The 16,167-nt window shown below is 40.7% G+C and overlaps 1 protein-coding gene across 2 annotated transcripts in view; it reads right to left on the reverse strand.

The window, feature by feature from the left end:
• brinp3a.1 (bone morphogenetic protein/retinoic acid inducible neural-specific 3a, tandem duplicate 1) overlaps window positions 1-14,056 on the reverse strand; it is a 52,874-nt gene extending 38,818 nt beyond the window's left edge. The window contains exons 1-2 of one of the 2 annotated variants that reach the window (XM_039811859.1): window positions 13,427-14,056; window positions 12,795-13,102 (exon numbers count right to left, since the gene is read on the reverse strand). In XM_039811859.1, coding sequence (XP_039667793.1) covers window positions 12,795-13,048 — 254 coding nt within the window. In that variant the 5' untranslated portion in view covers window positions 13,049-13,102; window positions 13,427-14,056. Of the gene's footprint in view, window positions 1-12,794; window positions 13,106-13,426 lie in introns of both variants that reach the window. The other variant, XM_039811858.1, reaches the window with a different exon arrangement.
• Window positions 14,057-16,167: the final 2,111 nt, after the last annotated feature.

Genomic DNA, 16,167 nt, shown 5'->3' on the forward strand with positions numbered 1-16,167 from the left:
TCAATGTCCATATAATATCGATATATTGGCCAGCCCTAACTGTATCGACATAGATCTGACTACATATTACTTCTTTTCCTGCTTTGGTGTCATTGAAAAACTCAAAATGTTACGGTTTGTTCTAAAATAATACTCGACAGATGGGCTAAAGGAGGCTAAAGTCACTCTTTATTACTCATTATTCAGGAAAATCCCCTGGTTGCCTGGCAACCCTAACAAGAGCCAGAAATTCCCTGCTCCCAGCCAATAAAAAGCCCACCACATAACTCCAAATAAAAGCACAACTTTTTTACACTTAGATTTGAATACAAAATGAGAATATAACGCATTATTCATTGAGCTGTAGTGCTGCTATAAAGATATAAAAAAAATAAAAAAACTTTGTACAGAGTATTAGCAGTTTCCCACTGCTTCCAATTTTTTAGTTAAGATAATGGTTTGCTGGCTGGAGCTTATAATTAGCGTGCAGATGTGACAGTGGTATCGATCTTCTCAGCTAACTCTCTGCAAGAAAGTCAATAAACATATTTCCCAAAATGCACAAGTATTTCTTCAAAGGATAGGGTTGACTGTAGGAGACAGGAAGCAAATCGCAGTCTCCTGTCAGGCACTTTGCTGTCGCTGAGAAGCAAAAGTGGAAGTAGCACCCCAACACCTCTGTGGGAGGAGGTCGAGGTGGATGTCTGGGCATACAGTCACTTTCAGCAAACAGGAAAACATAATGGTAGTTCATTTTGATGACCCTTATTTGAACTGCCCTCACCAGAAAAGCAACCAATTGCTGTCTTTTCTTTGGTTAATACAGTCTCATTAAATGGAATTAAAATAAAAATCACATTATATTTTATACGTTGGTTTATAAGAAAAAAATTCTTTGTTTTTGCTATAATCAAGCATGCTTTTACAGTATGATTGACATCAGCTTCTTCATTCATGCATTTCCATCAGTGGCTCATTCATTGGCTGCTTGGTTACCAGATGACCAGTAACATCCAATCATATTTGTACAGGCCAGGGGTACACAGTGGCCTTAGTAACCTTCTCACTAATTATTCTACTGATCGGTGGCGGTTCTAGACCATTTCCAATTGAGGAGCCAGGCTGGAGCCACATGCAATTTTAGGGGTACCAAATAAAAGCACAAGTGTTACATACCACAAACCCTCCATAGGTTTGGTTCTACAAAAGACTAATGATACTCGTGTAACAATAAACACAAGAATACTAATTCGGTGTTAGCCTACATTTTACTTATCACAGCATATGAATAATATCTAATCTTCGGGGATAAAGATGGGGTGAAAAATGTAGGAAAATATTTGCCACAGTTAGCGGGGCAAGAGAGGGGTCAAGGCTTAATATTAAGGGGGCACTGGCAACCCTTGCCACCCCTAGAACTGCCACTGCTGCTGATACACTCATGCTGCTGCAACCGCATCCACCACCTCAACAGACCTCGACTTTACTAATGTAGTGTTTTGTGTGTGTGTGTGTTCCTTGTTGAGGATGAGCCAAATTTTATAGTGTAACTATTATCTGTAAATGGTAACTTCCCTGATGTAAATGTCTCTGACTGAATGGATTACTCCAACCGACAACCATTTTACTGCTTTTTCACCAAGTGAACCACTTATGTAAAATGGTGGCTATCTCTTTTTCTTTTTTTTCTTTTCTTTTGCCTTTAAGCAAAGCTTTAACAACATGCAATCTTCCCGTACTTTAGCATACTGAGGCAATTCAAACTCAGACTTTTTTTTTTTATGAAAAGACAGCTAAAATAGGAGGGTGAGTTTTGTTAAAAAAAGCAATTGCTTATTGATTTGTAGCTCCCATGAATATTACCACACCTCTGATAACAGAAAGCAAGGGCAAGTCGGAGAGAGAGCGAGAGAGAGCGAGAGAGAGAAAGAGAGGGAGAGCATGATTTGCTGACATGAAGCCTACTGATCCCTTTTGTACTGCCTATTTGTCATAACACTGTTGACAAGAGACTCCTCTTCACACAGAAAACAAGGAATGCCTGGAATCACATTGTTTACATAATGAGGCATGTACATACTGTTAATACACGCTGTGCATACACAAATACACACACACACACTTACAAACAAATGGAACAGAAGATAGAAGAGCCACCAGCTATGCTAAATCCTGCTCCTTATGACACAGTCGCTTTCTGTCAATGACATGCCTGCATGGGCTTTTTAAAATTATAATCTCTGTAGCTGCACACAATGTGTCACCACATACATGCCATTTTTGTTATTACACTTAGGCCCTGATCACGCAGAGTGCCCGTAGGACGTTTTTTTGTAATTCTTTTCAATGAGAGTGTGGCTTTTTGCGCACTGCTTTTTCATTGTGCCTCACGTTTTTTTCCACTCCATGCATCTTGTGTTTTTGGAGCGCTCTGAATGCCTCGAGTTGAAAAAAACATCAACTCAGATCAGAAATTCTAATGTGTTTAATCGTTGTGGTGGTTAACGTACAACGTGTCTATCTAAAAGCACCTGACATCATTTGCGTTGAATTTGAATTTGCGTTGAATTTGAATTTGCGTTGAATTTGCGAATGGGATGAATTCAGAGGCGGCTGCTTAGCAACAATAACAATTAGAAAGATGCAGCAAGCTGTTAGTTTTTTTTTAATACAAGGATTTAACAAAAAAAGCAGCACGGCGCACCTCATGTTTTGCAACCTGCAAGAAAGCGCTCTCACTTACTTGTTTAACACTTTAACAGTTGATATGCTTTGAGATGCTTTATTCTAATCTGGGTCTCATTTTTAATGCCATTCCTTTCAGTTATGATCACATTTTGTAATGATATCACTGGTAAGCAATGTTACCAATATCTCAATATTAGGCGGACAGGCCAAGTTATCAAGAATAGTGACACAGGCCGTAAAACAAACTAAAGCTTTTCTTTTCTCTATTAAATAAGTGTAAAACCGTATTCATGACCTTTTCTTATCTAAAAGTTAAAATTATAAAATATTATTATACAGTGACGGTAAATACTTGTTTGAATTGTTTGTATTCAAGTTGTGCTGTGAAGAGCAGTTATTGGTGATCCTTAAATCTACATTGAAAGTTTTGATTTAAAACTTCCTGTACACTGAAAAGACATCCTGCCATTGCATCATGACACCACCAGTTTTAAATTTGGGAATGATTATTCTACGCCCCTTTTACACATGGACTGCAACCCTGAACTTGTCTAGATATTACACAGAGGACCTGTATAAGAAGGCACTGCCAGCTCCCAAGTGCGAAGTCTGCGTAACGTCCGATCGAGCCAATGTGTGAATAAAGCAGCTCATTGTGCGGAAAATTCACAGCGAGCAAGTGGGCGTGATGATGACGTTTCTATCATGTGGCTGGGGCAAAACCGGAAGAAAACAAACATGCAAGGATGAAAAAGAAGGGTCACTGACACAAAGACGCCAAGAAAAACATCTAACTGGAGAGATGACGCAATTCAGGAACTTCTGTTAATAAGGGCCAACGAACGGAAAGAGACTTGGTTGTTCATGACTAAATTATGAACACAGTGACACAGTGTAATCAGTGTCATGTCCTGCCTCCTGCACGCTCTACCCAGGCGTCACCCCTCTCCTAAACCAAACAGAGTATTTCCGATGAGAAAATGTCTGACACGGCCAATCTCCTGTTGTGCGCAACATTTTAGTTTGTGGGGTGACTTTGTAGAATGGTCTAAACCAGGGGTCTTCACCGTTTTTTAAGCCAAGGACCCCTTAACTGAAAGTGAGACAGAGCAGGGACCCCCTACTACATACAGTATATTGTATAAAATTAAGTTGCATATTAAACTGGGCCTACAATAACGTGTAGGGCGGCCTAAAGCCTTTATACATACCTTTTTTGCATAGAATACTAAGCTATTCAAATAAACTAATAGTTGTTGGCATGCTTTTATAAATCATGTTTTAATGTTAAACATACATGTGGCACAGTGAATCCTTAGGATTAACTGTATCTGTGGATGGCCTTAGTGACTGCCTCACCTATAGGCCAGTAAGCAGTGTTGATTTATATTTGTTAATAATATGTTGGATTCATGTTAAGACTTTTTAATTTTTGAAAAAACTTTCAAAAATTAACAATAATTTGGAGGCCCCCCCTGCATTGACTCTGAAGATTCCTGGTCTAAACAATGAGCTCAAACAGAGCCATATTATTATATAGTTCAAAATAGATTCAAGAAAACACTACTTATACATAAAATACCAATACATAAAGGAATTTACACACAGTGTATAGTTGTATGTTGTTTAAGTTATTGGATTATTGTATGATTTAAAATTGTGTATTATCTATATGTTTTTTATGTAATAATATGATATTGTAAAGGAGAGGCAGGACTTTATAAGCATTATGCTTCTGCCTGCTCCTTCTCGAACTCATCCATTTTTTTATGGATTTGGATTAATTTGTATATGACTTTGTTTTATTTTTGTCTTTTTCTCAACCTTTTTTTCTTCTTTTTTTCGTCTTATGGAGCTTAAGCGAAAGTTATTTCAGGACGATGACTTAAACATAATCACTTCTTACTCCCCTGAATGGATCAGCTGTTGAGGTGTTCACTTAGTCTTAACCAATCAGAAGTGGCCATGAAATTCACGAGCCAATCACTGCACGACATCCCCGTTTTAAACCTGTCTCTCTCTCTGCTGCTCAGTTGTCATTTCAGGATACGAGCACCACCCTCCTCCTCCCCTGCTCCTCCGGTCTTCGCCCCTCTCGGCTCCTGGGTCTTCTTCCAGCAGGCCTCTCCCGGCAGCCTTCAGCATTGGTCTTCGGGCTCCTCGCGCCACCATCAGTGTCTAGACTCCATTGGGGGGTTCATATTTCTGTTTTATTTGGGGGCAGTGGTGGCCTAAAGGTTAGAGAAGCGAGCTTGTTACCGGGAGGTCGTCGGTTCAATCCCCAGACCGACAGTATACAATCTGGGTGGGGAAAGTGAAAGAACAGCGCTTTGTCCCTCCCTCATTACCACCACTGAAGTGCCCTTGAGCAAGGCCCTTAACCTCCAACTGCTGCTCAGTGGCCAGCAGATCAGACTGTGGTTATACTGGGCAGCTTCCAGGTATGAATGTGTGAATGTGACAGGTCGTTGTTGCAAATGAGAAGTTGTTCTCAATCGACTTACATGGATAAATAAAGGTTAAATAAAAAAAAATGTTTCTCCGAATTTTTAAATGATGGTGGAGTCTAATCTCCAAAGACTGTTCTGTATATTTCACGCACATGTACAATAAATCATTACATATCTGCAATGAAGTCTCTCCTGATTGAATTACAGTATGTTGATGTTCAAAATAAATAAAAGAAACAAACGTGTGAAAGGAAAACTCCGGACGTGATTCTCCTGATATTGTCTGGAGTTCATATGAGAAAACAGTTTCAGTTAGTGGAAGGTGCCATGCGTTTCTTCGTTTCAGGCCCAATCTACAATGTAAAATTGTGTTTTTAAAGTAAAAACTTGCTCAACTGTAAGTACACTTTTAGGGGACAAAAAAAAACTACTGAAAGTGGTACAGACTCTACCCCAATGATCAAATCTCAGGCCATCCGTATAAGATATAGTCGAACAGAAGCTGCTTCTGCTTCTGTGGACCTCTGGCCCTGATAACTCTCCCATCACACACTTGTCAGAAGCCATAAGCTTCGTGCTGGATGAAGTCCTCGTCACTGCCATTGCTGCTGGTGATCATGGGGAGGAGGCTGCTCTGCTTCTGCCCCGGAGACACAGTCAACCTCTTGAGTGGAGGACGATACACCGGTCTCCACCACAACTCTGTCATTGAATCTGTCATTCATGCATGAGAGAAAACTGCAGTTCGATGAAAAGTGTATCTCGGTATGCACTATCTCTCTGGGTCTGTTCTGCAGTGTGTTTTGCAAACAACTCTTTTCCATAATCATTTCCAGACACAAATATATTGATCTCAAACAAACGAGACCGTTGCACTGAGGATCAACAGCCCTTTACCTGCAACGGCATTCTACATTGTTTACAACAAGGTCAGATTGATTTGGTTACGTATGCCAGGAAAGTGGCGGGGCAGTACTGGAATGTGTTCTGCATTTAACAAAAACATAGCACCAACAATAAATTTATTTATTATTTATTGCAATGATACCAAGTCAGAATAGTCAAATAGTTTTACCTACCTTTTTTTTTACGTGATCATATATATATATATATATATATATATATATATATATATATATATCTTTATTCTCATATTGCTTAAAACAACCTATGTTTGAAATTTAGTGCCAAGGAACATCTAACAGTCCTGCTATTATTATGTGTCCTCTCTTAGCAGCTGAGGTGGAAGTATAGCATTGTTATATCACCGCAGAGACTCCAGTTGGGTGTACGGTTTTGTTACGTTGAACCTAGTCTATATCGACGACATTTAATTTACGGGATTGTTCCGGAGGTGTCCCTCACCTTCCGTTTTCTTTGTGTTGGCATTCTAAACTCCGGTCGATTCACGAGGACTATGGTTAACTGCTCCTCAGATCTCTGCAGGGTAAATCCAGACAGCTAGCCAATAGCTGTCCAATCTGAGTTTTCTGTTGCACGACTAAAACAACTTTTGAACGTACACGTTCCACCAAAACAAGTTCCTTCCCGAGGCTGTTTTGCAGAGGCACCATTGCTTCGTCCGGCTTTTAGTGCCGCCCATGATGATTGTGATTGGTTTAAAGACATGCGTTTTTCTCCCATCCTAGAATGCTGTGTGGACTAGCCAGACCCTCATCGGCAGTGCTGTGGAGAAAGGTCTGGCAATGCGAGACTACGTTGAATCCAGAGACCACAGTTCATGTCCCATTCGGTCTCAACACAAACCATTAAGGCAATCTTCCCAACAAGTCCTCCAAACTAAACAACTAAAGAGGTTTATCATTGCCTCCCAATGTGTTTTTTTGATCTGGCCTTGCTAATTGTTTGTCCAAAATTATTACAGAATGATTGATATGAAAGTTTGCTTTGTTGAGGCACAAACACTAAGGTTAGGAAAATATCACGGAGATGGTGCACAGAAAACAATGTTGAGTTTTCGAAAATAGGGAAGGTCACAGTCTCAGCATGTAAAATCAAATACTTTGCTGACCCAACTGTTCTCAACAGCAACAACAACATCACGCCTTGAATCTTAAGAAAACATTCCCAAAAAGTCGAGTTGCCCCTTTGATTTGAAAATGAGATATTTATAATTAACATGCCTTTACCAGAATGGAAGACTTTAAGAGTTTGTATTGCGGTCTTAAATATTCATTATTTCCAGTACATCCAGGGACGGACTGACAAAGTTCGGGAAATGTCCAGAACAAAAAAAGTCTAATAAAGCGATATTAACAGCCAACAGCAAGTGGCGTTGATACGATCACTTATATGCTACGTGTAAAAAAAAAACTAAGGAAGAAGACTAGGCCTACATCATTAGACGTGACTGGTCATGAGGGACGGACAGCAGAGTTAATTTCACATCAGCAAGAGGTAGTCTACTGGTAAGTGCCAGGAGCAGGACACATTATAATAGGCTGCCTTTATCCCTATCTTAGCGAATTGCATAGTCCGCTATCAACATGGGTGTGCATTATGATTATAAAATTATCGTGCCATTTAGTGCTGTCAAACTTAACGTATTTAATAAGTTATGTTAGGTTAATTTGAAACATTAATCAAATTAAAAATGAATCGCGGGTTGACCGCGATTTCACTTCGTTGTATATGAGAGGTTGTAGTGAGCTCACTTTTGCTGCTAGGATGAAGAAGGTATTGAATTAAATGGGAAAACATCAGGCATGCATTGGTACCACTCTAAACATGCTAACAAACAAAGGGGGCTAAATAATTCACCAAATTTAACCAAATGTTTAACCAAAAAATCCTAGCTTGCACTTTCTGAGTGCAGTTTTCCCTTGTCTTTCATATTTGGGTTTACTATTGTGGAACTGTGGTTGTTTGTGAAAGCTTCACAGACAAAATTGATAGGGCCTAGTAATTTTCATCATTTCACAGCCTTAATATGAATCAAAAGTGTAATATGACATTGACAAAATATTATATAGGTTATTCAATGCTAATTCTTTAACACAAAGCAACACATATTATATCATCAATAATAGCTAATAACTTATCTTTAAAATCATTTGTTTTTTTCAGGTTGAAGATAGTTGCAGCACAAAAGATGACAGGGAGAGTGCAGGGAAGTGCCAGGATGTCCCAGGATGCGCTACATCACAATATTTCAAACGGCCCAAGTCAGATAGTCACAGCCTGGAACAATTTTTTACTTACCATCCTCAGCAAAAGCCTAAAAACCTGTGTTTGGGGTTTCTGTAGCCAGTGACATTTCATTATTTGTATTTTATTTTCATTGCAGATGTAATGGCATTGTACATTTTTTGTTTTTATTTGAAGGCTGAGGCTTTATTAATAAACACAACCCCAATTATCATCATTGGTTTTGAGCTGTTACTTGCTGTGAATACCTTGTCTGATAGGCTACAGGATTGTGGCATAGTATCAGGACATCCTGGCTAGTGTCTGTCGCACACGGCTAGGGACGAATGGCCGGATGATGGGCCTATTTGGGAGAAAGTCCAGGGCTGTTTTTTAGCCTCGTTAGTGCGTCACTATGTACACCTACTGTATTATATATGGCATGGTTGACCGTAGTATGGTATTCTTCAAGGCTCTTCTTCTTTTCTTTCCTTTTCTTCATTGCTCCATGTATGCAGTTGTATACCCATTGTATACATCCCATTGTATAATCGCGTTTAAATGTTCTGTCTCATCTAAATTTAAAACACAACAGCATTATCACAAACACGAGACAGAAAAAGCAGAATACTTTCACCAAATCTAAATGACATGATAACGCGTGTGCAGCACAGGTATTGTAACAGCATGCCTCTGTATACTATTCTCTCTACAAACACATTTGTTTGTATATATTGGATACACTAATCACCCCATAATTACAAGAGATGACTCCTTACATCACATGAAGTCAATGTGATAGCCAGTTGGCTCACAGGAGAAAAGAGAAGGAGAAAGCACGGCAGATGAGGCGTGACAAAAAAGTTATGGACCATGAAGAAGAAGAAAGGAGGAGCTGACATTTTGACTAATATGCTATTGTCTGTGGCTACGGCTCGACTACAGAAATGATGGAGCAAGAGATTCTCACGTTCACAGGAATGATTTCACAACTCCACAAGCTTCTAAATTATAAAATGAAACATTCTTTTGTTCATTTTACACACATTTCCACCTCTGTTCCGTACGTAACAGCAACAACTGCACAAAAATGTCTTTAATTTGAACTCATGCCATCAGGGTGAACAGCAAGAGCAGTCCATAAAGAAATGCTGTTAATTGCTTTAGTCTTGTCTTTTTCGAATATACCCAGGTGTATCTGGCAAACGAGGAAATATGCAATCAGCTGACTGCTTTCAGTATAAAATTAATGCCAAAAAGCTTTTAAGAGATTTGCAACCCTGCGTAGGAGAAGACAAAGAATAAAAGAATGAATAAGTGTTTTAAAACCAGCCATTATGCCTGACATAACACATGCATTTTTTTGCAATCACAGCGGAAGTCATATTAAGTGCGTCCTATGGCTGTGTTTCGCTGCTTTTAAAAGGCGTTGAATCCATTAATTCATCACTTCCATTATTGCATTTGATGAGACCTTGAGAAGAAGAAAACCTCTTTCACTCAGAGGATTTGCAGTTTGAAAATCACTTTGTTACAATGCTTCACATTACACCGCTGTGACAGAACGCTGTGATTCTCAAGCTTTTAAATCTGTTCTTTTAATGCAGACCAAAAAGAAGACAAAAGGTTGTTGTAAAAATTAATTAAAATTTCCATTTAACATTTTTTTTTTTCTTTTTTAATTAGAAATGGCTACAAGCTGTTCCGGTGCAGTAACCAGCCAGCAGGGGGGGATACACCTCTGTAATGACACTCCTCCGGTCCTCCCCCTCATCCCCGACTCCCTCTGCCCTGCCCCCTGACGGTAAAGGCCAACTGAGCTCTGGAGAATATTTATGAGCGAGGGAGAGCAATTGGTTTGAGATCATTCGGCAAGGGAGGGAGGAAGAGCGAGAATGGGGGAGGGCGAGAGGTTGGGAGAGAGAAAAGAGAAAATAGAGATAGATGTGGAGACAAAGGCTGAGATAGAGGTTGGATTTTAATGTTTTTATTTAAACTTCTTCTAACCTGGTGGATTATGAAAAGTGATTTTGTATTACTATTCCTGCGTGTATATGCTTCTTTTCTACAGCTACAAGGACCAAATAATTATGCAAAAGCATTGAGGAAAACTGTCAACATTGAGGACATTTTGGCTGCTCATTAGTTCTACAAGAGGCCAGTTTGCCTTTTTGGATTTGGATTTGGATTTAGGATTACAACCCATAGCGGTGACAATTCAAGAGCCAATAACAAGACTTTTACTGACCCATAAAGGACTGTAATGTGTCTGCACGAAGCAGAACAGTGTTGGTGATCAATACGAATGACCCAAAGATTACTTTGCCTAGATTATCCTGGCTTTATAAAAATTCACGAGTCAGTTTTGGAACAAAAAAAATAAATAACTGTGCAGCCCGTTGCATTTTAAAGGCACTTCTGATCTCTTCAGCTCTCAGCTAACTGGCATCCTCGACTGCTCAGCGACGGATGGCGGTGCTTCGGGTGCTATTTAAAGATATTTAAAGACTAAAAAGACTTGCCTTTTCAAGGCAAGGAAAGCAAACGACAACGCAGGAATTGCATTCCACTTTTTAATAAACTGATAATATTCCCCTTCACTTGAGTTGGGTTTTTTGCTCTAATTAGTCAGCTTACTTTTCTTTAGAGGAAACTGAAAAGGCCACTGTATCTCAAGGGGAAAGAAGGGTTATGGACTTGTCAAGTTTGCATTTCTGGATATTTGCTGATAGAGGTCAGTAGTCATACTTCAGGTTACAGAATGCTAAAAATGGTTTAGTGCTATAGTTTTGGAAATGAAAGTGGTCAGACAATTCCCATGTGAGTTTTAGATAAACTGTGAATATTGTGTATGCGAATATCTGTTCGACTTTAGTGCTAAGGGTGGGGTACGAAGACAAAAACACAGGAAGGGAGACAGGGAGGTATAGAGACACGGCGAGAGACGGAAAGAAGAGGCCAGCAGAGAGGCAGCAAGGGAGGAAGTGATGGATGTGAGGAAGCCAACAGCGCTACATTATCTATCTTTGCCTGGCATTGTCACCCCTGTCAGCTGCTAAATGCCAGTGTCAGTCAAACCTCTGTTCAGCTGGACTCAGCCTCTCCACTTCACGGCTGCGGATGCTCCGCTAGCATCGCTCTCATCAACACTTTCCTGGCACAACACACAGCCACTTATACAGACACTCAAGAATGCACGCCCGATCACGGTCACCTTATTGTTGTTGTCGGGTTGAAAACAGTACATCAATATCGTGACCCCCCCCCCCAAAAAAAATGATGCTACTCCACATGAAAAATGCATTTTGAAAAGGTTCTACTATAGATCAGAGAAGTTTCTTCTAACTTCTAGAGGACCCTGAAGTCAAAACATCAAAGTATGCAAAATACAGTTATTATGGGACTTTGTAAAATAAACATGAATATAACACACACACACACACACAAACACTTTGCCGGGCTTACTGCCTTAAATGGACACTGAACAATCACCTAAAATAATGTTATTAGTCTGAGTTTGGGTGTTGAGTTTAAATGCTTCAGAACCTAAAGAATAAAACTCTGGAAATACCAGCACAAACACACACCCACGCTTACGTACACACAGACGACTTACAAATGAAGAAAGCCTGCTGAGTACAGTTGAGGATTACAGCTGTTACAGTATGATTTGCTCGTGTACTGTACGTAGCCAAAGTCATTCACTTTATATGGCTGGTAAACTTTGGTGGAAGTGTGAAATGACAAAATCATCATGCTTTCTCTTGAAATGCAAGATTCAGAATTGTGTTATTTAAAAAAAAAAATTGAAACAGCATACATGTATAGTTTGTCATGCTATATATCTGCTTGACAGAAAAATGGACAACTATCTAAAATCCTGTGAACTCATACGTGGGAGTTTTCAACCTGAAGAAAAACGTCCTCGTAGCAAGCTTTAAAACAACACCCTGCTGCTTCTATAAAAATCGACTATACTTCACACCACACACGTCTGAAGCCATCCTGTCTACCCGCTGTCACACATCAACAGGCTCAGTCAGATATCTGTTACATCCCGCTGCTTTGCCCAAACCCTCCTGCGGTATCTCCACTTTGAGTTTCCATCTGATATGCAGCTTTCTGAGGGTTTGTATCAAACCATATGTCTCTGCTGCCCACATAAAGAGGAAGCAGCCAGTCACACCCAGAGAAGCTTGCATATGTATAGAACACATGCAGAGCTTTTATTTGTATGTACAACTCCACTAAGTAATCGTCTCAACGCATCATCCCACACTTTGCCACCTACTAAATCTGCATCTTTTATAGACAAAAAAAAGTATTGTGTGAGCTGTTGCCTATACTTTTCTAAAGATCCTGCAAAAAACGCCTCTTCTCTTCCAAGCGAGGCCACAAGAAGGCTTAGAAGACATTACACAACATGCTCTGCATTTGGTCCATTTCACAAACAACCTTCCCCACAGGCATCTGAGCTTTGCAGACCATGCAGACAGTCATCCCTGGCCCCAGTTGTCCACTGTCCCTCACCTGTATATCTTGTACTTTGTGGTGAATCCTTGCTGGTAGCGCTCTGTGAAATCGACAAACTCCTGGGAGTGGTGAAAAGGTCCCTTGTCCGACAGGAGCCAGCCCAGTGGCCCGGTGGAGCCGCTGAAGCCAGCCCCGACAGGGTCCGCCGCCCTGGCCCCTACTGACACCCAGCTCTGGAGCAGGCTTAATGTTAACCACTTCCATAGAAACATGAGGGCCGTCAGTCTAATGGAGATGCACGGGCCACTCATGCTGCTTCCCCCGGCCCCGGTGACTCCTCATTCTCCCTGCACTCCGGATGAGTCCTGCTGGAAGGAGGAAGCAGAGGGAGAGGGAGAGGAGTTGAAGCAGAGGGAGAGGAGCTGAAGCAGAGGACAATAAGGTTGTCATTTTGGTTTGGGCATGAGTGGGATGAAGATGAACTGAGAGAGCTGCATTTCTCCAGTATTGCTGAGTCATAAATGATGGAAAAGGGTCACTATAGTTTTAGAGGTTTTAGTGAATACAGTGCGTGTGCGTAATGCACATAATAAAGCAAATAATATATATTTTTAAATAATGTATATTCATCTTAAATTGGATGCTAGAAAAGCTTCAATGTGTACAATTCCGTTATTGTTTTTTTTTACCTTATTCTGTAAGTGTTGTGGTCCGTGAGTGGTCGGAATTAGTCTCCGCAAAATCCCCTGATAGGACCGTGAAGTTGGGTTCGGTTCGGCGCACAGACGCGGCGACATTGGCAAAGGACTTTCTCGCGGGAGGATTATCGCCACAAATGGAAACAGACGCACAATTAGGGGCAGCGCAACTTGAGCGAAACAGAAGATGACATCCAACCTCCTCCGAGCGCGCTCTTCTCCTCTTTTTTTTTCACAGTGCCATATAGTTCCAGCGGAGAGTCTCAGACGATGCGCAGTAAGTACTATAGGTCCAATCCAACGGAAAGAGTCGCAGCGGACACGATGCCTCTATTTGCGCACAGGGTCAAACCTTCCAGATAGACCACATCTTAATTTTTTTAAACAAACCAGTAGGTTTTGGAGTCGATGAATGTGCAGGGGGCCAAAAGGACCACCTGCATGTGAGGAGCGCCGCTAAAGCTGCTACCCTCTAACTCATTTCTGCTCTTTATTGGAGAGACGCGCTCGGAGCGCATGCAGGGCGCACGGGAAGCTGCTGACGGTGCCTGGACTCCCAGCGCACTGAATGTGTGAATGGCATTCGTGGCGCTCTCTCTCTCTCTCTCTCTCTCTCTCTCTTTCTCTCTCTCTCACTCTCTCTCCCTCCCCATGTACCATACAACCACAATTCAATGTATTCCAGCAGCGAGCACACTCTCGGTTGGCTGAGACGTAACTGAAGGAAGTGAGAGTAGGAGGTGTTCCGAGGGGGGGCGGTGGGGGTGGTCAGAGGATGCCGATGTGCTTGAGTCAGATGCCTCATTGTACAAACCCAACCGAAGTTACCTGCTGTTGAGATCAATAGAGATTCAAAGCAGGATGGAGAGAAAAGAGGAAATAGGGATAAAAAAAAAAGCAGCACGTCAACTTTTATTAAGTCGACTGCCATCACATTTCTGAATTCTATTTAATTCTATTTAATTGTGCGAATAGATTTAGAATGGCACAATCAATTTTGTAATAACAAAATAATTATTTAATTATCAAGGAAAGGAAACGGAAACTTCAACATAGCATATGTTTGGGAACATTTGAGTTGTTCAAAGAAAAACTGAATTCATCGCATTGTGATTGGATAAATTAACATTCTAGGACTCTAATAGATGTATAGTCAATCTGCTAATAGTAGATTGTAAAAAAAAAAATAACGGAAATTATGATATTGTGTAAATGAATCTTAATAAAAAGTTTGAATCATTTAATAATGAGTTAAACGATGGTTGTGGTGATGATGATGACGATCATGAGGAGAAGAGAAGGGTGTATTCTGCCTCCCTGCAGTTATTCTCGTTATCTCCTTTGCACTCTTCCTCCTTCTCCCTTTCTTCCTGCAGAGAGCAATCATCACTTTCACCATCAGCAAACTTAATTAGATCTGCTCTATCCCCGCTCTATCCGCGCGCCTGTGCGTCGGACACTGAGCGTGGATCAGAGAGGCAGGGAGCAGGCGAACGAAGGGAGGGATATGTGCTGCCTTTCAGCTTTTCTGCAGACGTTCAAAGGGAGGTTTTATACAGGGATTGGATTAGAGAAATGAACACCATTGAGTCGCGAGATTCACTGGCTCCCAAACTCAAAGAGAAACTGAAATCCCGTGGCATGGCAACTTGCAGATTCTGGAGTGAAAGAATGAGTTGATTTGTCACGGTTTCATCATCATGTCTCGGGATTGGGTGGCTTTTCTTCTGACCCTGCCTTGCAGCCATGATGACTTGTGAAGGACAACTACATAATAGAAACAGACATTCTTTGGTCTACATAGTGGTGTTTTTTGAATGGGGATCTTTTCTACTTTCCTGTTTTTTCTTCTTCTTCCAAGTTGCATTGAAGCTGACCATTTAAAGTTCGTCTGCAAGCACAGGTTAAAGTTGTTTTTTTTTAAAGTTTTGAATAAAAGATGATTCTTGGTGGAGAGTGCCACGGCTCATTACTTTCACATTGCATTATAGGCAGTTTTTAGAACACTTTTTTTTTTTAGGTTCCAGAGCCCCCAAACTCAAATGAGCAGAGTGAAAACAAGTCCCCGCAGCTCATATTTACCGTTTCAAATAAATCATTCATCATTTCGTACATGTTTATGTGTACAAGATGAGATACATTTACGTGTGTAGCCTACTGTGCTGTGCTGTGCTTGCCTATTACTTTTCAGGACATTCAAGGCAAGAGAACTGATGGAACATAAGGATGTTCATGCAAGGCCAGATGTATACCAACAGCACAACGAAAAATCAAAGAGACTGTCACAGCAAAGGGCTCATTATGGCTTCAGATAGGTGCAGGAAAAGTGTAGGTCACAGCGGCTGAGCAGTGACCTATAATAAGGAGCCATATTCCCTTGAGGCCGCAGTAACCAAAAATTGCAAAAGCGGAACCTTGGCAACCGCATTCAGCAGAGGTTTTAAAATGTGTAAACTATGGAGAAATATTACTTGGCATTCTGCTGTATTACTACTAGCACCATCCAGTAATGGCAACAAAAAAAATCATTCTTACCATCTTGCTCCTATCTTTCTCCTATCATATTCAGAGTTATGATTAGCTTCTTTTAATTCAGCTTTTACTTTATTGTCCCTTAATGTATTTTTTTGTTTTGTTGTTGTCTTGCACCCAGGAATAATGCACATGAAATGCACACTTTAAGCTATAGTGCCTAGTATCTGTCACCCCCATGAGGAGTTTTAAGTAATGAC

The sequence above is a fragment of the Perca fluviatilis genome, chromosome 9 (assembly GCF_010015445.1).
Source record: "Perca fluviatilis chromosome 9, GENO_Pfluv_1.0, whole genome shotgun sequence".
NCBI classification, from domain to species: Eukaryota; Metazoa; Chordata; class Actinopteri; order Perciformes; family Percidae; genus Perca; species Perca fluviatilis.